Consider the following 22,910-nt stretch of genomic DNA (forward strand, 5'->3'; position numbering starts at 1 on the left):
ATTACATTGATGTATATCTATATATATATATATATATATATATATATATACGTAATTTGAAGTATTTTAACGTGTATTTTAGATTTATATTAAATGTTAAAATACTTACTTCATGAATATCAATTCCATGATTCAAAGACCACATAGTTTGGAAATAATCTTGCATTCTTTGCTTCAGTTCGTCCGGAATTTGATGGACCACCAGAAAGTCTTTGAGATCACGCCACTTTGTTTGATACAAAGATTTTCGTGAGTACATACGTTGTATAATTGCCGTCACGTTACCGAATACCGCGGCATGCATCAGGGCTATTATTTTAAGTTAAATTAATATAATAAATTAATACAATATTGTACGGAAATTTTCACATTTATAGTATTCGAATAAGAATTTTATTTAATCCAATCACTGTCTTTAAATGTCTTATCGGTAGTATTAAAAGTACACAAAACTTGTCTTTAATATATATGTATATATGAATATATATAGTTATGTGGTTGGCAGGATTGATGGCAATTTATTTAGATTAATTACCCCGATTACAGCTTTACTCGCTGACGAATTCAAATTGCGCTTTATTACGAATAAGAAAAATCTCTCAGGTTAATGATTCATTAAAGCAATTAGTGGATAATTAAAGTACGAGTTAATTTCTACTTATTATTTATGTATATCTTTTAATGTAATCTTCGCCACTATCGGTAAAGCGCACGGACTATCATATTCAATTTCAACAGGAGATCAAAGTTGGTATAATTAAATTATTTTATATTCGTATAGGAATGAACCGAATTTTACATCATCATTGCGAATCTCGCTACGACATGCGTAATCTCTCTCTCTCTCTCTCTCTCTCTCTCTCTCTCTCTCTCTCTCTCTCTGATCTTATTAACTGTTATTTTACTTGTACTGCCAACTATAAAACAGTGTAAATCCTATCTCCAAAAACCTTAACCACAGATTATAAGAAGGAAATTCGAGCTTGTACAGTTCAGGATTGTCATAAAGATTAGCATAAAGATTTATCAAATTTTGGAAAAAATTTTATTTCATAATTCAATATAACAAAAATATCCATTTCTAAGGATATCAAACATATAACTCTACATTATTTGCATTAACATTGTCCTATTAATAAATTACTTAAGATTAATAATTTATTAATGTTAACAATTCACAATGTAAATTTAGAAATTCTCAAGATTATCCTATTTTTGATAAATTTAAAACGCATTCTTCAATTCAAATACTTTAAAGTTTCTTCTAATATTTTAATTATTAAATAGCTCACCTCCAACAAGCATTGTGCAGATGGAAAATACTTTCTCAGATGTTGTGTTGGCAGAAACATTACCGAAGCCCACAGACGTTAAGCTACTGCAAGTGAAATAAAGCGCAGTAATGTAACTTTCAGCATGGGTTACGTTTGTAACATCTGGCATTTTTAATCTGTCCGCCAGTGCGTGAATCCAGCCTAAAATTAAGCAATATTATGGTTTTTAAGTAAAATCTTTTCTTTTCTTTTTAAAGATATTTAATTATTATAATTGATTATAATAATTATTAGTTCAATTGGTCTGAAACACGACTACGTTTCAATAGTAATGTCCTATTACAAATATAATCATTTACCCTAGGATGACTATTTACGAGATAAATTTCTTTCAATATGCATTATGCATATCCTATGGATTTAGGCATATTCAATCTCTTTAATAAATATGTTTGTATTGTGAATACATAATCAATATTTCTATTCTTTTGACCTTCTATTGGAATAACTTTAATAGAGCGTTCGTTGTGTTCGTAAGTACTTTAAAATAAATTTTTTTTTGGCGACATAAGCATGCGTGCAGATGATATTTACTTATAAATTCAATTATAATTAAAAAAAATGCTTTCTTCCTCATTAATGCTCTTTTATCCTTATTGATATAATATACAAATATGCTACATTTTAAAGCTCTTTTAATTAATCTCGTTTAAAACTGAATATACTTGAATGAGGTTAGACGCAATAGTAGGTAAATATATAAGTACAAACAGAGAGGGAGGGAGGGAGGGAGAGAGAATATAAACGAATGTAATTCAATAACAGATTCGTTACTTTTTACAAATTAGTATGCACGCGCGGACGCACACACACACGCACACACGCACACACGCGCACACACGGTAGTTTAACTATTTTTGTACATAATTTATTTACAAATATTCATATATATAATTAGTAAGGCTATTTCTGTTTCATTGTTCGTTTTAATGTTATAATTGCGTCAGTTACCGTTTTGTATGCATTGTTTGTTTAAATACGTCCGAATAATCAAATTGTTTCTAGAATAAAATTTGTAAGATAATTTAGATTGCTTGGAAACCATTGACTTGTTTAAATTTAGCTTGTCGAACATTACTATTAAACGAAAAAAGACGCATTTTATTTTTTATGTAAATTCTATTTAACCCACAGTGAAAACTGATTTTTAATCTTTTGACCTGAATTATATTATTTATTGCCTTAGTAATGAAAAATGTTCTTTCTTTTTGTAAAATAACATTAATCTTTGATTTATACAGATATATCATATTCGTTTATATGAGATGAAACATAATTATAGAGCCGATAAGATAATATAGAGAAGATGAAATATCATTTATTCTATTATATATAAATCATTTTTAATTTAATTATTATTTAGACATTATATAATATATAACGTAATGATATATTTCTTTGTTTTTAACATGATCTAAAATTTAATAATTGAGGAATACATTTTTATTGTGTAATTGTTTTTATACGTATCTATTTATATGATCAAGTAAAACCAAAACATAATTAAAATATATTAGATAATTGGTATCTATAAATTATGAGATTTAGTTAAAATGAAATTATTAATAATACGATTATTTTTACTATTTTGGGCATGAATATTTTAATGAAAAAACTAATTTTCCAATTTTTCTCATGATACAAGCCTAAATTTTAAAAACAATGAAAATCTTTAAAGAATATTTTTCTTATAATTTAAAGAGTTCACGTGAACTTTTTCTACAATAATACGAGACATTCAAGAATTTTAATATAAATTCTATCTTATTAAAAAATCGGCAAGTTTTATATTCCAAAAATTAAATTTGTAATTAAATATGTAATCATTTGAATTTAACATCTTTTAAAAGTTCAATTAATTAAAGTATATATGTAGAGTAAAATTAGATGCATAGAAAGCTAAAAATATGACAAAAAATATATTTAGAATTATATATTTAAGATATGTAGCTGTTATTAAGAATTTATAAAATTATTTACAAGTTAGATGAGTTAGAAATTATTTCGATTAAATTTTCAAAATTACAGTGGCTTTCTCAATCTGCAAAATTTCATGAATATTTTAACAACATTAAAAAGTATGAAATTATTCTTCAAAATAATTTCAGTGGAAACGAATTAATGTAAGGTATAAGTATAATAATTTTCCAATGATTGGGTAACGCGTTAATTAAAATTTGTTTGTATATAAAAATAATAATATTTTTCCTATAATATAAAGTTCCTATAATATAATATTAAATGTCGTTATCGATAATAATTCTACTATGTATGTGCATAATATTTAACATTATGTTTATCGGATTTCAAACACTTATTCATAAAAGTCAAGATACTTTATTAGCACCGAGATATAAATTATATTCTTCAAAATGGAAAATAATAAAAAAGATTTTATTATATTTATTTTCCGTGCAATTTATATAAAGTCCATAAGACTGTACTTTTTTTTCTTTTTCATTTTTTTTTTTTAATATTGATGTATAGAAAAAATACATTTATGTATTGCTGTACATTAATTTCTTATATCTCTGTTTTCTTAGTAATATAGCAATTGATAAAAGTTTGTATTTCTTATTTGAACATTGTTTTAAGAATGTTAATATTTTTATGTAGAGTAAAAAAATTAGAATACGAATGTTTTTTTTGTATTTGATTTTTACCAAATAAATATATTGATTGGTATTATTATTTGAATTACTTTTTGTGTTTTTCTATTATTTATTTTAAAAAAAAGGCGCATAATGCAAAATCGTTGAAAAATATTAATATAATTTTGAAGAATGTCTCCATAATATTAATTACTACATTAAAATAAAAATATTTCACATTTAATGGAATTTTTTTATCATTAGCTCTTGAAATATGTTTTGATAAATTTTGGATCAAAGTTATTTCTTAGATATATATATAGATTCTCAAATATATGAATATAAATATAAATTACTTGCATATTTAGAGGAAATTGTCATAAAGTGAGGATAGAAAAAAGATTTTTATACATACGTACAGAATTATTTGCCATTAATCTGTATTATACGTTTAATAATATAGTCACAAGAAGCTTGAAAAGAACCGCTAAAATGCACACGAGTATAATGAAAAATAACACGCAAGAGTTTCGTCACTTCACTTTCATTTTCTACCTAATTGTTCATCAACAAATCTGATTCTGAACAAATCTACAGAAATTCTTATCATCAATTAATTGAACTACTAATTTACAGTTAAATTTAAGTAATGAAAAAGTATTATTAATAGGATAAGGAAAAATTGAAAAGATTCCAGTAAATTTGTTTTAAGAATTAATAAATAATTTCTTTTTTTCTCTCTCAAATTAATTAATAATCTCTTTTTGTTCCAAGTAATTAATAGATAATTTCTTTTACGAATAAATTTACATCTTAAGGTATTGGACAAAGATTTTTATACGAATATTCATAAAAGATAAATAAATTTACAATCTTAATTTAAAGTAATAATTTTCACAATAAATCAGAATTCGTTTTTTCGAATGAAAGCTCGCTCATCACGTTTCAAATATAAGGAGGACATTAAATACATGAAACGGAAAACAGGAGAAAACCCAATAGAATAAAGTATGCATTTTCTTTTATCATATCCATGATTTGTAGCTGCTTTTAGGTTCCAAAATAAAAGGGAAACACGTTGTCGGTGTAACGCGAGATGTACGCGCGCGATATGCATTTATTTACCTTCTCGTGTACATTTACACGTTGGTAAAGTGCCTTAGGAGTTATTAAATAATTACGTAATAGCGCACAGGTCGTAGGTCTCGAAATGTATCGAAACGCAACATTTGATTATGTACGTAAAATATTCATTTTATCATTACGGTCTTTCGAAATAAATAACTAACGACCATATACCTACTACACTACAATGTCTATGAATTTTAATACTTTACTTAATAATTGAGCGGTAAACGAGAAGTATTGAGCATTACAGACACGACGAGAAGAGAAGCAAACGTTGAATTAATAAAATAATCAATTTTTAAAAATGAAAATTATTACCAAAGTATATATGTAGCGATTATTTACACACCCAATAATATTGCAGCCGGCGAATATGTTTCAATTAAGCATAGTAATTGAGATGAAGCTTATCCAATTAATTGGCTTTAATAGTATTTTCAATATTTTTATAATATTTATATAATATATAATATATAATATGAATATCGTTTGGAATTTTATTTACAATAAATATGAAAATACGTCTTATGTATGCTACTTGTAATGAAAATAATTTAACAATACGAATAATAAAGAAGGTGCCTTACATTAAAAAAAAAAAAAAAAAAAAATACTTTTATGATTAAATGAATATTTCATTCTCATCGTGCGAATATTAATTTATAAATATTAAAAGCTACGTGAAAAACATTCGTCCCCCTAAATATCCCCTACGCATTGAATTTGCTATCCTTCAGGACTAGTAGTACGCACACATTTTTAGCGAACTAATACGCGCTAATCCGAGAAACACATTTAATTGTAAATGTGAAACTGAATTTGCAACTTTATTAAAAAGAATTTACGACGAAGGGTTATTATTCCGTCCTCTCGAGCTCGGGGATTGAGAATGGCTTCGCTCCAATATCTTGAATACTTTAACCATTTATATCCGGCGTGGGGGCAGTAAATGTCATATGGACATTATACCGGCCTTCATAGTTTTCTCATGCAAATGTAATAGAAAGTCCGTAGTTATTCAGGAAGAGAGCAAACTTCTGGTCAGAAGTGTAGTCAAATCGAAGCATATTTCTCGACATCTTGTCTCTCCGCCTCCGCCGCCACTCCTCACCACTCGCCAAATATTGACGATAAAAGTCTTACGCGAGTCACGAATATTCGAGGAAACGGAAGTACGATAAGAGTACGCGCCTGTTTAGCCCGGGAAATGAGAATTGCGCAGGTGGTCGAGGAGGGCCAGATAGAAGGGAGGAAAGACTCCGCGAGCAGAAAGGCAGAAAGTCCTTTATAGCTCGTAGGGGGTGGGGGTGGCTGTTGTGCAAGTCGCGAACTTCATCATAGTGAGCGGTTGTCGGGGACGTGGACGGGGACGGAGACGGTAGGTAAGTCAGCGGCAAACTTCAGAAGTCACAGGCCTCCGACATCTTTACGACGTATATAAAACTGAAGGCATAAGATTTATATTACATTTTTTCGCTTTTAAAATTAAAACAGAAGAGAAAGTGCATTCTCCACACCACTCTTCGGAGCTGCGCAATATTACCTCATTCTTCAAATTATATTTATCGCTTTGGATTGAGAAATATAAGATATCGCGAGCTCGCGATTAAATGTCGATAATCACGTTATAATGATTGTTGGACTCGATTGATATCGGGAGTGTAACATTTTTCATTTTTAATCTGATAAGTGATGTGAATTTTTCGCAGTCCAGGGCGATTTGCAAGTATATCCATATAAACCGTAATCTCCATTAATGACAATATTCGTACTTTTATTTTTCAATATCATTTTACAGAATATTTTGAACTTTTCATTGGCTTTTATTTACTCTTTAGCAATCATTAACTAAACAAAATCCAACAACTTTTCTAATAAATTCTTTGAATACATTAGCTCGGTACGATATTTATCGTTAAAGTAACGTTTCACTCGGTTCGCTCATTCCACCTTGAAATACTCTGTTTATTACATATCATGTCATCTGCATTATTAATTGATTTTATTTCATCGAATAAATGAAACAGACGCTTCAAAAACATCCTAAAAATTCATTTTCCTCCAATTTCAATAAAATCAATAGCGTATTGCAGACGTCAAAGGATTTTTTCTTATTTATTACGCTAGTGCTCGTCTGCATTGCAATTCATAAAGAAAGATGTAGCCCGCATGTTTTAATGTTTGTATCGAGCTCGTATCTTTGTTTCACAATGCCAAGTCAAATGCTTGGTAATGAAAGAATATAGGATAAAGGAGTAGGGAAAACAGGGAAAAGTAATAGTTAACTATCCAAGATGCTAATCGCAATCCCGACAAAACTTTAGTTAAGCTAAATCGCGAAAGTTTTTACGCTGATAGTAACTTCCAGAGATTTACCTCGGATAGTTTAGATTCTTATCACATTGAGGAGTAAAAATATTCTTCAAACTTTAGATCAAATTTTTATTTTTAACCTCTTTACGTCGGCTATTTTCATAAAAATATGTCAAGTTATAATTCATTTGACAATGTATTGTTTATTCTCGTAATTTTTTCAGATTCCGTTTAATTCAAGAGAAATGGTAACTTATATTTTTAATATTATCAGGCTGTTGAAATTAAATTTATTTTACGAGATCACTGACATTTGTTTGGAAACTTTACACACTAATGTCTATGTATATATATATATAATATAATATATATATATATATACAATAACCACCCGACGCGTTAATAATTTTTAATTAAAATAATTTTACAAATTTCAATTTTTAGCTCTTTAGCATTCAGCTGCGATGAAGAACTAAATCGACGACGAAAGAATTAGAAGACTAAAGTATTTGAATTATTTTAACAGTCAAAGTATTGGATGATTACTCGTCGTTTTATGCACGATTTGTTATTCGAGTGTCGTAATCAATTAAATTGTCCATGAATCGTTGGGAAAAAGTAAAGCGATAAAATATCTAGAAAGTAATATCACGAGGCAGGAAATAACGTGGAAAAGAAAAATGGCGAATGTTAGTAAAAATTATTGGCTCGATTCTTTCTCAAATTTTTCATTGTCTTCAATGTAATGAACCATTTAATATAGTTATTGCCTTAGAATACGATAAATCCTCTTTTTCCATTTTTACCTAATTTAATAATTTCATCCCACTTTTGTTTTGTTGTGATTTGATAAATCATTATGGATCGGCAGATGGACTGACACATACGTCTCAGTAATAAATGCGTTGAACTACACTCGTAACCGCAGTAGTAAACACGAATGAAATATATAAGGTATATGATTGATGTGACGTAGATAAAATTGCTATTATTCCAGAAGCTCGAAAGTGGATTATCTTTTATTTTTGTAAATTTAAAATATACAAATTCAAGTACAATATTCAAATTACAAATCAGGACTCTGCGTGTTCGATATTCATCGCGATATTCGGCTCTATAAACTCGACTGACACGTCAAACGCATCTTCAAGCGCACGACTGCCTTCCTCTTTCCTCGCCCCACGCTCTTATTCATGAATACCTAATAATATAAAGCGGTGATCCTGGTAGAGGAGATTTGGTCCTTTCTTAGCCCAAGATCGGCCACGGCGCCTTCGTAAATCACACGCACCAGGCAGTCCATACGTACTCTCTTCACCTCTGCATAATGCATTATGCACGACAACCGACGAATAAATAAATAACGAACAAGTTGAAAATGCTCACTCACCAAGATCCCAGTCCTTCTCGTGTCTGAGCCGCTCCTTCTCGGCAATTATATACCAGATGCAGGCGAGCCAATGCGCGACAAGTGTGAAGAAGAGCATGAGCAGTGTGAGTATTATGGCACTGTATTGGTAGTACCTGTCCATCTTTTGTAGTAACCTCGCGAGCCTCAGCAGTCTCGTTAGTTTCACCAGGTGAATGTGGCTGTGACCTGACTCCTGTATTCAAACAGACATAACAGGCATATTATGCGTGTGTTAGGCACGTGACCGTGTGTTGGCGGAGGTAGCCGGACGTTCTCGGACAGTTGGAAAAGTTCGTGAGCTCCGGAGCACGGATTTTTTCGAACACGTGCGAGTCTATAAGGGTTATTTATTTATTTTTCTTTTATCATACTTAATCCTGTCGGCTACTTTACTCTTCATTTCGTTATTCAATATTGTAAGATTTTTTTTTTTTTTTTTTTTTTTTTTTTTTCAAGCTTAGAGGTTGTAAGGTATAGTATTTTGGCTGTAGGGTTAGTAAGAAGATGAATGTACGTGGTCGAAGTTTAATAATCCTGCATTCTGCTACCGATCACTTAAAATTAATTAAATGGGCTGATTATAATAAGAACTTACAGTATTTGCTATATAGCGTTTATCAATCATCATAAATAGTGGCTATTGACATTAATTAGTAATTATTCCAGCTTTTTAATGCTTCTTTAATAACACATGAATAATGGTTTGAATAATGAAATTTGAATAAAAGGCTGATTATTAAAATTTTTTCCAAACCATTTCGGCTGAACATTGAACTTTGAACATTCGCATCAATCGTTTGTAACTATATGAATATTTCACTTAATTTTCTCATTTACAAATTTAAGAATTTTCAATATATTGAAAAATGGATTTTCCTTTTAATTGTGAAATTTGACAGTTTAGAATACATAATAGACTAAATACAATAAATTTTCCCTTTACAACTTATTCCCACGTAATATTTCTTCATATTTAGGGATAATTAATAAAGAAGAGGAATATTTATAATTATAAGTAATGAAAATATTTCACGTAAATGCTCTAAATGACATCGAATAATAAAGCAAAATGAAGCAGTGCCATTAATTTTTAATATTCTTTTGCCTTTATATTTCACATTTTACATTTATTTTCTCATGATAAATTATGCAATTAAAGATGAAAGTATTTTTAATAAAAATTAACTAAAATTAACATTAAAATCGCTTTATTTTTTAAGTAATTATATACTTAAAGCATCATGTCTTATTCAGTATCTACATTTCTTTTTCGAAGCACACAAATTTGTCTACAAATCTATTCATTAAAGTCATTATTGTGACAGTGAAATTATTATTAATTAATGAAATATAAAGTATGAAAAGCGTTAGAGTAATCCGTGACATCAATTACCGAGTCATTTGAATTTAATTTTAAATTACATTTTACAATATCGTCTATGCTGTAATAGAAATAATTCCAATATAACACTTGTATTTAGAATGGAATGATAATGATATTCATTGCGTGTAAAGTAATCACATAATTTTTTACTTATTTATCGGCTTTCATTTTCTTTTAAATCTATCTCAATCGCCGTCAAGAAGTTAAATAATTAGGTCTTTTAACATAATAAAGGATAATGTAGTGTTAAAACTTGACAACGGATAATCAATGTAAGATTGACTTGAAATGGATTTACATATAATAGATTAAGGTAGTGGTAGTGATATATATTATACAAGTTATAATTGCTAATGATAATGGCAATTTCAATACCCTTTATCCCAATAAGAATATTTGAAGAAAGATGAAATTTTCCTAAATTGTATTTATGTTGACGTTAATTGATAATTATCAGAGGTCGATAAATGAATATAAAGAATCTCTGAATTATTATTTATAAATAACATACAAAGGGAACATAGTAATTAAATTTTTTTATAAAATCTTTTGATCAATCATAAATTATATAATTTATGTACACTTATAATTGTTGAATGAAACTAATTTTATTAATTATATTAATTAATTTTACAATATTTTCTTTGAACGAATGTATTTATGAATATGAAACACGACTTCGTTAAATATGCACAATGATAAAAATTATTTAATAAAATCCAGTGAATTAAAGAATTATTCATGGAGATTATCTACGTTATTGAAAGAATTGAATGTCACGTTAATTTTGCTTCTTTTTGTAAAAAATCCTTGAGAATTAAGTATAAATTATTACTTATGATCATGGATTTAAAAAGTTACACAGTATAATTGTTATTAAATTATTAAAAATTGCGATTCATTAGTGTAATATCTAATATTAGTAAAAAAATTAATTTACATTTCTATGTATTTATCATTTCTATTTTAATATTTTAGAATAAGTGTATCCTTTTAAAATACAGTATATCGTGACACGATGTGGTTCAACAGAAATGTTATATATGACCAAGTAATTATGTAATAGGCGCATGCATAGACCTTAAAAGGACGGAGTTCAATTTTGGTAAATGAAGCATATTCAACTAGATACATAAATTTAATCCTTGACATTATAGAATTTTCAGGCTAAAGTCTAAATGATTTTTCGGAAAGAAAATGTACTTTGATCTTACAGAATTTACAATGACATTGCTTAATAATTTGGCAATTTTTTGAGCTAAATGGAGAAAAGTTATTTAATAAATAAAAATTGCCACTATCTGAGCAAATTATAGAAACAATGGATAATATTCATTTAAATATTTATTTTCTCTAAGTACAGCCATTTATAGCCATTAAGAATAATTTTACTTCCCTTCATTTAACCTTAAAGCGGTAAAATAATGATTTGATAAAGGAGACGAAAAATGTAGTATATTTTTATCATTTACTACAAACTATTATGAGAATTAAATTTTGTTCATTAAACGACAAGAGCAATTGTTAAATTATTGTAAAATTATAAGTCCAGTAAAATCGATAAATTATAAGTTTTATTTACAAAATTTTTGATTTTTTAATTAATGAAATAGGTTTGATACGCGATTAATATTTATTTTTATTTTAAAGTTAATCTTAGAATATTAGTCCAAGTAGTTGAGTAATAATTTATGAATATAGTCATTAATTATCCAAGGCTTATTCAATTTGATTATAAATAAAGTTTTTTAATAAAAGTAAAATTTCGTGTAGCTTATATTTAGTATGTTTAGCTTTGAATTTGAAACATAATCTTATTAAAGCTTTATGCCTCTTCAAATCTTTTTGTCCATGAAATCTTTTATAGCACACATTTATTATGAGGTCTTATATAAACATTGTTTTAAGTAATAAACTTTTGGTTTGGAAATCCTAGAATTTGATAAAAAGAATTCTTTATGTTTTCGAGCCTCTTTATGAGCATCATGCTAAAGATATTTATTTATGATGAATTTCCATGAACACAAGCATCACGCTTCACCTCGTTCGTTTTTTTAATGTCGCTGACTTTAGTCAGATGAAAGCGAATAATTTGTTTGCAGCTGCTTGACTGTTATGTGTAAATAATGTTGTTTTAAGATAAATTATTCGAAAGTCCACACTTTATTCCGAATAATATTTTATATAGTCATAGCGAACATGTAGATTATCATTACTCTCGCGATAAAGTTCAGATTAATTAGTGAGCGGTTAATAATTTTTTTAGCTGTGTTAACTTTAAACATATTAGTCGTATATATATATATATATATATATATATATCTTGTAAAGTATTTTGTCGCTTACTTTCACATTCCAGCTATTAGTTAATTATATTTAATTTCTAATTGTTTGCCAGTTAATGCTCTGCATGCGAATAAAGGACAATTTCGCGCTGATACGGGAACGAGCAAACCAATTATAATATTATGTAAGAAAGCAATCGATGTTAATAGAAACTGTCGTCTCCCTCAAAAAAAAAAAAAAAAAAAAAAAAAAGGAAAAAAAAAGCATCGATGTTTCCGCATCGAGTCACACGCTCAATTATAATCGATCGATGGCATCGACCCATTGAGGCAGATTACCTCGATTACTCGATTATAGTAAGCACAGGAGCTTAATGGAGTTGGGCTTGCGAATCGAACTGCTGCCACTTGCAAAGTGTCGGAGTTGCTTTGTGGATTCCGACTTACCTTCCGATACAGTGAATTCCCAATGATTTCAGGATTGTCCACTAACGTGCTGACTTGAGAAACTTTAGTGCGACCACATTTACGATTTTGCACATTCGTAATCGTCGGTCGTACGGGGCGGAGCGACGTACGATTGGGAAGGGGAGGGGGGATGGGGAGAACGACAATGGGGCCTTTATCTCATTGTGCCTTCGATATGCGTGGAAGGGATGAATGCGTGAAATCACGACTCCGTTTATTGCCTATATAATGCCCAAAGCATTTTATGCCTGGAGAGGCATTTTCGTTTACTACTATTGGCAGGGGCTGAGGCAGCCGTGAGAAATAAACTAAGTAGATGGAGTTTCCCGCCGCTCTTAAATGTCTTTTCCAATATTAAAATTGAATGAAAGCTAAGGGAGTTTCGACACACGGTCGTTAATTCACTTGTGTTACATTAAATTCTTATTTTACTGTATAGAGGCCATTTGAAAAAGTGGACAGATTTTATTGAAATGCAATATTCGATTTTTTTTTTTTTTTTTTTTTTTTTTTTTTTTTGTAACGTTTCTCTTATACAATTACCGCTTTTGTTCCTCTAAAGAATTGCCAAAGTTATATAACTATTTTCATCATAAATTCAAAATAAAAATAAAAAAAAAAATCTTATGACATTTGATATTCTCTTTAGTTAAAGCAATATCAATTGATGTGATTCTTAGTAATTGCACTTACTTTAAATACCTATTAAGGTGTATATTAGACTATTTAATGTACACGAAAGTGGAAGGCTGTTTAATAGCTAATCAAAAACAAATCAGAAAGTACTTCTTTATGAAAATGGCAGCTCCAGCTATTTCGATAAGAGAATAACAATACTTTATTATAAAGTGCTTTCAAAGTATCTATTCGCTTTTAAAATGCATAATTATTGAAAGTATATGTTAACTTGGAAGATACTTATGTTAGATCACGGGACATTATATTCAAAGAGTTTTTTTTTTAATATGGAGGAATATCAACAAATTTATATATACAAAAAAACATTATCACTATGTATATATATATATATATATATATATATATAATTTTTAAATATTCCGTATACTATTGTAATAATTACTTTTTTAGTTTTACTTTTTTGTTGTTGTAAAAAGTAGTTTTTTACTTTATTATTTATGAAGATTTGCAAATTATACACATAGACATAAATATATATTATTTATGTATTTCGCTGGTAAACTAGTTACTAAATAGTAAACTAAAATAATGTAATAACCAATTATCTTAACTGTTTTCTTTTTTTTTTTTTAACTATATGGATTTTTTTTTTATAGATCATATTATGCGAATAAAGTCGTTTGATCTTATACTTGATCAATCAGAACTATTTAATTTTATTAAATGCGCATAAATTCCAAAAGCTATTTTATTCAATTTAATTCTGACGTTATAATTCATTCGAAATTTTTAAAAACACTTCTTTTTATTAATATTTTCTGTAAATCACTGCCTTATTTTAAATATTCATATGTTTGCTATTTCCGTTAGATCATTATTTTTAAGATTAAAAATTTTAAATTCCTATAAAATTTTCATAAAGTTATCATAAAAATTTTTTTACTCAAACTCACCAAAATAATATTTATAATATTAATATATATATATAATAATATATAATTATATTTATAATTTTGTTATATAATTGTATTAACTAAAAATATACTTTGAGTCAGTAACTCAATCTGCTTTAATTCATAGTTAGGTGAAGTAAATTTCATATTGGTATAGACTACAAGGAAAAAGCCGTAATAGATCAAATGAAAAAAAAAAGATGAAACTTCTTATGAAGAAATAAGAATTGAAAATAATTGTATGTGTATAGCCTGTCATATGTTTCAAATGATTATTAACTTATTCAGGAACAGGCATCATTTGATTTACGTCCGAGATCAACTGGAGACAAGGAGAAAAGAATGCGAGGGAGAGTAAATAGTCCTTGAAGTAAATGTATACTGTAATAATGATATGTTGTCCAGTAAATGAACTCTATTCAACATTTTTAGATAGTAGAATTTAACACAATTGACAGTATTCTTTCGATTGATATAGCACTATAATTTGTAATAAAAAAAAAAAAAAAAAAAAAAATATATATATATATATATATATATATAGAAAGTTATAATAAATCTAAAATTATATTCACTAAAAAAATAATATAATCTTTAGTTAAAAATGCCTGTCAAAGAACACACGCAATACGAAAATAATACGTAAATGGAATACGAAAAATATATATTAGTATTTTACAGTAATAGAGTGAGAAAAATCGGCGGATAGAAGAAATTTAATTAAAACATAAAATTAGTTCATTCAAAACTAATAAATACATCTATTATTTATCAATTAAATTTGTATAATTATTTTTTAAAAAAATAACTGTTAATAAAAATTATATCTAATGTTTAAATGAAATTTTTTTTATAAAAGTATCAGTTTTAAATGCAAATTAAAATTAAAATGTTTATTTTAAGGACAAATGTATATAAATAATTACAAAATATACAATATTAATTCGTGTTAATAAAGCCAATAATATAAAAAAAAAATATATATACATATTTATTTCAAAATTTTATTCATTAAAAACAAGAATGAAAAAAGAAATAAAGAAAAACATTTCAATTTTTGAAATTCCTTATGAGAAATATTTTAGTCGTAGTTGTAGCTAATTTTTATGTTAAGTCAATCCATCGTTATACAATTAAGTTCTATTCTATAAATATTTGGTGCATAATTAATCAAATCTAGCAATTGTTCTTGAAAGTTTATAGAGCCCTTGAGTAACCATTCTTTGAAGAAAGTCGACGAAAATTGTGTTAAATAAGGTAAAACAAATGACATTGTTTTCTATTGCAAATTTATTTTTTACTCATTAGTTTGTGTCATTATTTGATGTATTATTTGACAGGCGATCGTTGTAATCGTGTAAAATGAAAAGGAAACCATGCTCATTGCATACCGATGATAAAAAGTGGTATTAGTAGTAGTAAAAATAGGAGTGTCAGTGGTAGTAGTGGTAGTATTAGTAGTAGTAGTAGTAGTTAGAGCCTCACCACTGGCTTTTTCTATGGTTGCCATTACCTCAAGAGCATCGATAATTAAAAGAAAAGTGTGTGTGCACACAAGAGGCAGGCAGACTTTTGATCTGTCGATCGAACACGGCATTAAAACACCTCTCATTTCGTGCAACTACAGCCATGAAGGTTGAAGGAGGTGGGGACGCTTCCACCGCGGGTGCAACTTTATATCATCGCCCTAAGCGCCACGCTATACTCGTCCGTTTCATTCCGAGTTGCGCCATATTGATGGTGTCTGAGTGAGTGAGTGAGTTAGTGAGTGCATACGTGTGTGCACATGAAAGATAGATAGAGAGAGAGAGCGAGAGAGAGAGAGAGAGAGAGCGAGAGAGAGAGAGAGAGAGAGCGAGAGAGAGAGAGAGAGAGAGTGAGAGTGAGAGTGAGTGAGAGAGAGAGTGAGTGAGTGAGTGAGTGAGTGAGCGTGGGCACAGTTAAGGGTGTAAAAGCAAGTCGAGGGATAATCCAGGGTTATTTAACAGTGCTAACCTCGCCGCTGTACACGTCACTGGCATAGAGCAGATCGAAGGGCAGAGCTGCGACGGCGTCGACGAAGAACCAACTCTTGAAGTAATTCCAAGCTATGCTTTTGCTGTTGCTAACCACCTCGCCCTTCCGGTTCACGTATGTTGTCCTGAAGTTGAGCACGATGTCTGTGTAAATGAAAAAAGTTAAGGGCTCATTAGCTTTTCAAACGCTTCCTCTCTTTCTTCGTCTTTTCTTTCATTTTGTTTACAAATTGTACATTGTGTTGAGATATTTGAAGCGTTATTTCGTGTGGCGAGTATTTTGTTGTTTTTTCTTTTCTTTCTTTCTTTCTTTTTTATTTTTCTTTAGTTTGCGCTAAAGGTATTGGGTAAAGCTTGCTTTATCCTACGGGACTCTAATGTTTAATTTTGTTTAACTTTTAATTCTACATCTCGAATGGGAATTGGATGCTCGAAAGATTAGATTTTAAATGATTGTAAAAGAATTTATGGAGTGATAAATCTAATTTTTCAGCTGCATAAACTCAAAATTAGAAGACGAACATTGAGATTTCAAAGAGCGAATATTTATATAATGGCTTACGCAGCCCACTTTGCTTATTTTATTTTCACTTAATAGCAATAAAATGTTTACTTTATCAGTATATTCGACGCATAAGCTTAATCGTATTTAGGATTATTTTTATTATAGCATTATGTTATTTCACGCTTGTCTGATCTTTATCATTTTGCTACATTAAATATAATTTTTGACATATCGCATTCGTCATCGATATTGCAATTTAAATTTCAAGAACCGAAGACTATTTAATTTTGTACGAGTGCGTGTGTGTTTATGTGAGACGAGAATAATAAGATTTTGACTTTATGGATAATATAACATATAATAGCTAGAAGAAAACACTTTGGACTCGGTAAGCAGACAAATACATAGCACTGCCTCTATAGATAATAAAGTACACTATTGTTTGAGGTTTAGTTCGTCTTGTCTTTATTCTATTGACTTTAGAATACGTTCAAACTATCTCTATCTTTACTGGGTAAACAAAAATAGAAATATATATTATGTAGATCATATTGGCGCACAATGCAGGGGAACGCGATCTAATCTTTAACTAATAATAATTATCTTTTAGTAGTGACAGGAGCAAAACGCAGCAATTACATTTACGTACTTGTTGAATATTACTTTGACAAGCACAAGCAAGAATTTGAAAATTTAATAGAAAGTAATTGGTTGGACGAATGCCAGTTGGAACAATCGCACAATTTATCATCTTTTTATATAATAATCATTTCGATACAAGTTTAAACCTATTTGCTCTACGCTCAACTTTATAATTTTCATAAGTATCGTAGCAGAATCTTAAAATACAATAATCTATAAACAATAAATTGCATATATTATATTTTTGTAATTAATAAAGACATATAATTAGCAAATTAAAATATATAAATGATAATTAAGGCGAAATTTTTTCTTCAAATTATTTTCTCTCTTACTGTCTGTTAAATTGGCAATAAAATTTCCAAATACGTATACCATTATATAAGGCTTCATATTATTTATGAAAAACACATTGAATAATTATAAAATATATTGTAAAATTGAATTAAAATATATTGTACAATACATTCCCTAAATATTATATTAACATGAAATAATTGATAACTTCATGTAGAATTTTATACTGTAATCGTAGGCATAGAGAGTAGGTTAAAATAAAATAAATTTTGTTTTTCATGCGAAATGGAATGAATTATTTTTGTAAATTATTATTGCCTACGGAAATTATTTCATAACTTTGGTTGTATTTAAATTCTATTGGAGTCGAATATTTTATATTTTAATAACTCTCATTTATCTGAAATATTTCCTAATTGATAAATATCAATCCCTCGGATTGAAAATAAATACCTTTGTATTGTGAAAAATTGTTTATGTATAAAATAGAATGGGTGTAAATGGAAAAAAAAGGAGTAGAAAAATAATTGACAACTACAAACTCTTGAGATAATTTAATTAATTTAATAATTAATTTTAAGAATATTATAAATAGCGATGATATACTATTATATGGAAATTAATGAATTGGTAAAATAAAGCAGTAAATAGACTCTTTTTTTATTCAATTACTTTAATATTTATTATTTTACGATCTTTATATTAAGAAAGCTTATGATATGTCGGAGTTTTTCAAAATATTTATGTAATATTCACGATTATCACCCATCAATATACATTTCGTATTAGTTAAGCATTACAACTGAATTGGTTACATTTGCACTGAATGTTTACAATTTACATTATAAATTTCAATTTACATTACAATTTACATTATAAAATTGGAATTTTACATTTTTGGTATCAATGTATACTTTCAAATTTCTCCATTCAAACCTGCTAATAAAAACGAATAAAAACAATTTCTCACTTAGAATTCAAATATATTATTTCAGTGTATATAGCGGGGGCTAACAGGGTATTCTCTATACGAGAAAGTAATCGTATATATTTCTTGTTGCATAATATTTGGGTTTCATCTGCCCGAATGTATGCGGCATTATAGAATAACATATTTTACCAACACCTGCTCAATAATTATATCTCTGTTTTACAATAAATAATTTTGCTCTTGCTTCGTTTGCCCGGAGCTTACTTGTGAATTTATTATACATCCACCAGGGCCTGGAAAATCACTACGAGCAAAGGATATTCTATTCTCTTCTGATCTTATATAAGTAAAACTAACAATAAGAGTGCTTTACATTATTTTAATGAATTTTAGTAATTTAATACTATTATTATTATTATTATTATTATTATTATTATTATTATTATTATTATTATTATTTAGGATAATTAAACAAATGAGATTGTTAAATTTCTCCGGTTTTTACTCTATTTATGTAAGAATATTAGTGATATTTCTATTTCTATAGTTTATCAAAAGAATGCACGATTTGGTTTTTTTTTTCTTTCTTTTTTTTATTAATTTCCTTTAATCATAATAATTATACACTTTAAAAAATATTGTGTAATGTTATTTAAAATTATTTTATGAGATATTGAAAATGTAAGAAGATTTTTCATTTTAGAAAATATAAATTACACAAAATCAATAAATAACTATATTTCCATTTTGCCATATAACAATAAAACGTAGATACATTGTATTATTTTCGTATGTACTTAGTTTAAATTGAATAAATCTGAGAAATATATTTTTTCACGCACAGCACGAAACTTTTTTCAAGTCTCAAAAGAATTGTAAGAAAAGAAAATATTTTTAAAGAAATCCGTGACAAGAATTTTAAAGCCAGTAGAAGTATAACATTAACTAAATTAAAAGTATCTATACTTTTTTTTTTTTTAAAAAAAAGAAAGAAATCGGGTGCACTGTATAAAAGTGGAGGGGTGAAAACATGAAAGCAGGGTCAGTGCGGCTGTCTTCTTTGAAAATCCACGGGCAGACGAGATTCGTAGATAGAGTATATTCGTTTTAATTATTTTTTTGAATTTCAACTTTTAATTCCAATAAATGTTGAGCATTTCTACTTATAAGAATCTATTAATATTTTCATTTGTTGTCACGATCTTGATAACGTAAATAATTGTACAGGAACATAGACGTATCCACACACACGCACACACACACACACACACACACACGCACGCACGCACGCACGCACGCACACACACACACATGTATATATAGGGATGCACATGGTCACATGTAATGGCTTGTAAGTAAAGATGAAAACACATGAGCCCATGCGTGTACGCGCATGCGCGTGTACCTACATTCGCAAAATTACGCAACAAACTAAACGTGCACATTAGCGCATATATATATATATATATATATAAATATAGAAAAGAAAATAAAGCAAGAGGAGGGAGAGAGTGAGAGAGAGAGAGAGAGAGAGAGAGAGTGATAAAGGTAAAGATAGAAAGAACATGTTGTTGTTATCTATTTTGTGTATGTTTGTAAGTTATTTAATGCTAAAACTACCAATATTTAATTTAATATTGCGTTTAATTTTTTTTATTGTAGATGTTTTATAGTTATTGTTTGTAATTATTCTATGCGAATGAACAAAAAATCTTTTTGGAATAGTATTAACATTAATATTATTAATATTTTACATTATTGTGATATTAAAATATTTTGTTCATGCTTATTTTCAATTGCATATTTTTAATTTTATAAAAATATATTTTAATTGTAAGATTGTGAAAGTAACTGTAATACTACGATTATATTATTTTATTTCTTATTTTTTTAAGTTAGTAATAATTAAATTTTTTCAAAAATAAGCAAATCTTTTTTAAGCCAGCTGATTTATTTTAAATACTTAATTGTTTTGAATATTATTTTTTATTTTTACAATATTTCTAATTTTTAACTAAAATATTTAGCTTTTTTGAATACACATATACTCTACGTGGTTGAATGTATGAAAATTATTTCTAATAAATAAATTCAAATACAGAAAATTCAATTAGGCCAGGTGAATCATTTTTCTGAAAACATTTTTATATCCATGTTTAAATGGGAAAATTCTTATTGGAAATAATTTTTTCAAGATTTTCCTTGTATACAAAATATGTATTTATTTAGTTACATTCACTAAAAATATTTATCAAAATATCGAATACAATTTTAACAAAGTTATTAATATTTTCCTGTATTTTTAATGGATAATAACGAAGAATAGTTATATAATTATAAAATGCTAATCAAATGCTGGTAGTCATTATTTATAAAAATATTCTTACATTTTTTTCTATATAAGGTTTTTTATTTCATCATGGAGATTTCAAATGTTAATCACTGTTTCATGATAAAAACGCTTACTCAGTATTAATTCAATTATAATTATACATTTTAATAAATTAATTTTATTTTAAGCGTTATTTCCTATTTTTAATATCTTTGTAATATTATTAGCAGTGATTTCATAATATTTATTTCTTATTTCGTTATTGAAAATCAAATTGTTCGAAAACTTTCTATAAAATATTATTATAGGAATGCAATACATAATATTATATTATATAATTATTTTATATATGGTTTTATATGTAGTGTGACAAAATATTGTAGGCTACATTTTTAAATTGAATTGTATGTTGCGTAATTTTATTTCACACAGTACAAATTATCATATAGAATAGTACACATTCAAAGCTTTAGAGATATTTCTGTTTAAATATTCTCAATTTAGTTCTATCGTATGTTTTAATTATTTGATACATATCGCAAATAAATAGTCACAGTAAGAATATTACAACGGAATTTATAAAAATAAGATATAATTTTAACTGCATTATAATAAAATCTTTTAGTCAGATTCTCTTAAAGGATTCGATAAAATTTTGTATTTTTCAGAAAAAATATAAATAAAATTTATATTTAATTTTGAGTAGTAATATGTATAAATACATACTCATGCGTATATTATAAATAAAATTAATTTGAAGTTTTTCAATTGCATATACATAAAAGAAACTAAATTTCATTAAACTAAACTAATAAAAAATGAAAAGTTTTTCAAATTTCAAAGTTTATTTAATGTATATTTAGTCATTGCCCTTGACTCGTGTGTAAGTAATATCCGAAAACGTATAAAATTCGTCGAAAACTGAATGTTGCAAAAATGTCAATACAATTATTTATTAAATAATAATAAAATAAGTGAATAAAAATAAAGCAATTATAAAATTTCCATTTGTTTTGTGTTAAGTGTCATGAGAATTATGAAAAGTAGGTCTTCGTATAAGGCTGTGTAAAAATAAACCTATTTTATTTCTTTACAGCGGTGTTGTACCTAATAATGTATAATTTATATGTTAGAATTTTATCTTACATTTCCTGTAATACACTTTTCATTGATTTAATAAATTTCTCTACATTTTTATAATGTTACAGTTAACAAGTTTCAAGTCCAACACCGAAAGTCTTTTTTACATCTAATAATATAAAATACAAGATTTCTTTTACAATAGTATAATAATAATAATAATAATAATAATAATAATAATAATAATAATAATAATAATAGGGATGTGTTATGTTAAGGGATTTCGAACGCCTGTATGTTATATAGGTTTTATCCAAGTATCATAAAGGTTAAAATTCTAATTGTGTATTTTAAGTTCCGTATCTTACGAAATCACTCATACAATTTTTTCAAATTAAATTCAATCACTAAATTGCTTTGCATTATGTATTAACATTCAAAATACAAATAATTTAATGCACCACTGGTAGATTCAAAGGATCTCTTTATCTTAAATACGAACATTTGTGGTGTGTATACGTACCCGAGTGTGTGCTTATACATACGTGAACGCCCGCACATCAAAGATTGATAGTCAGACGGATAGATAGATATATAGTGGG

General features: G+C 27.5%; 1 protein-coding gene across 1 annotated transcript in view; it reads right to left on the reverse strand.

Annotated features, from left to right (window-relative positions):
- Positions 1-22,910, reverse strand: part of Elk (Eag-like K[+] channel) — a 124,725-nt gene that overhangs the window by 8,079 nt on the left and 93,736 nt on the right. Inside the window, exons 6-9 of the mRNA XM_011500098.1 lie at positions 16,502-16,665; positions 8,757-8,970; positions 1,293-1,475; positions 110-309 (exon numbers count right to left, since the gene is read on the reverse strand). Coding sequence (XP_011498400.1) covers positions 110-309; positions 1,293-1,475; positions 8,757-8,970; positions 16,502-16,665 — 761 coding nt within the window. The remainder of the gene's footprint in view (positions 1-109; positions 310-1,292; positions 1,476-8,756; positions 8,971-16,501; positions 16,666-22,910) is intronic.

Source organism: Ceratosolen solmsi, unplaced genomic scaffold (genome assembly GCF_000503995.2).
Source record: "Ceratosolen solmsi marchali unplaced genomic scaffold, CerSol_1.0 scaffold41, whole genome shotgun sequence".
In the NCBI taxonomy this organism is placed as follows: Eukaryota; Metazoa; Arthropoda; class Insecta; order Hymenoptera; family Agaonidae; genus Ceratosolen; species Ceratosolen solmsi.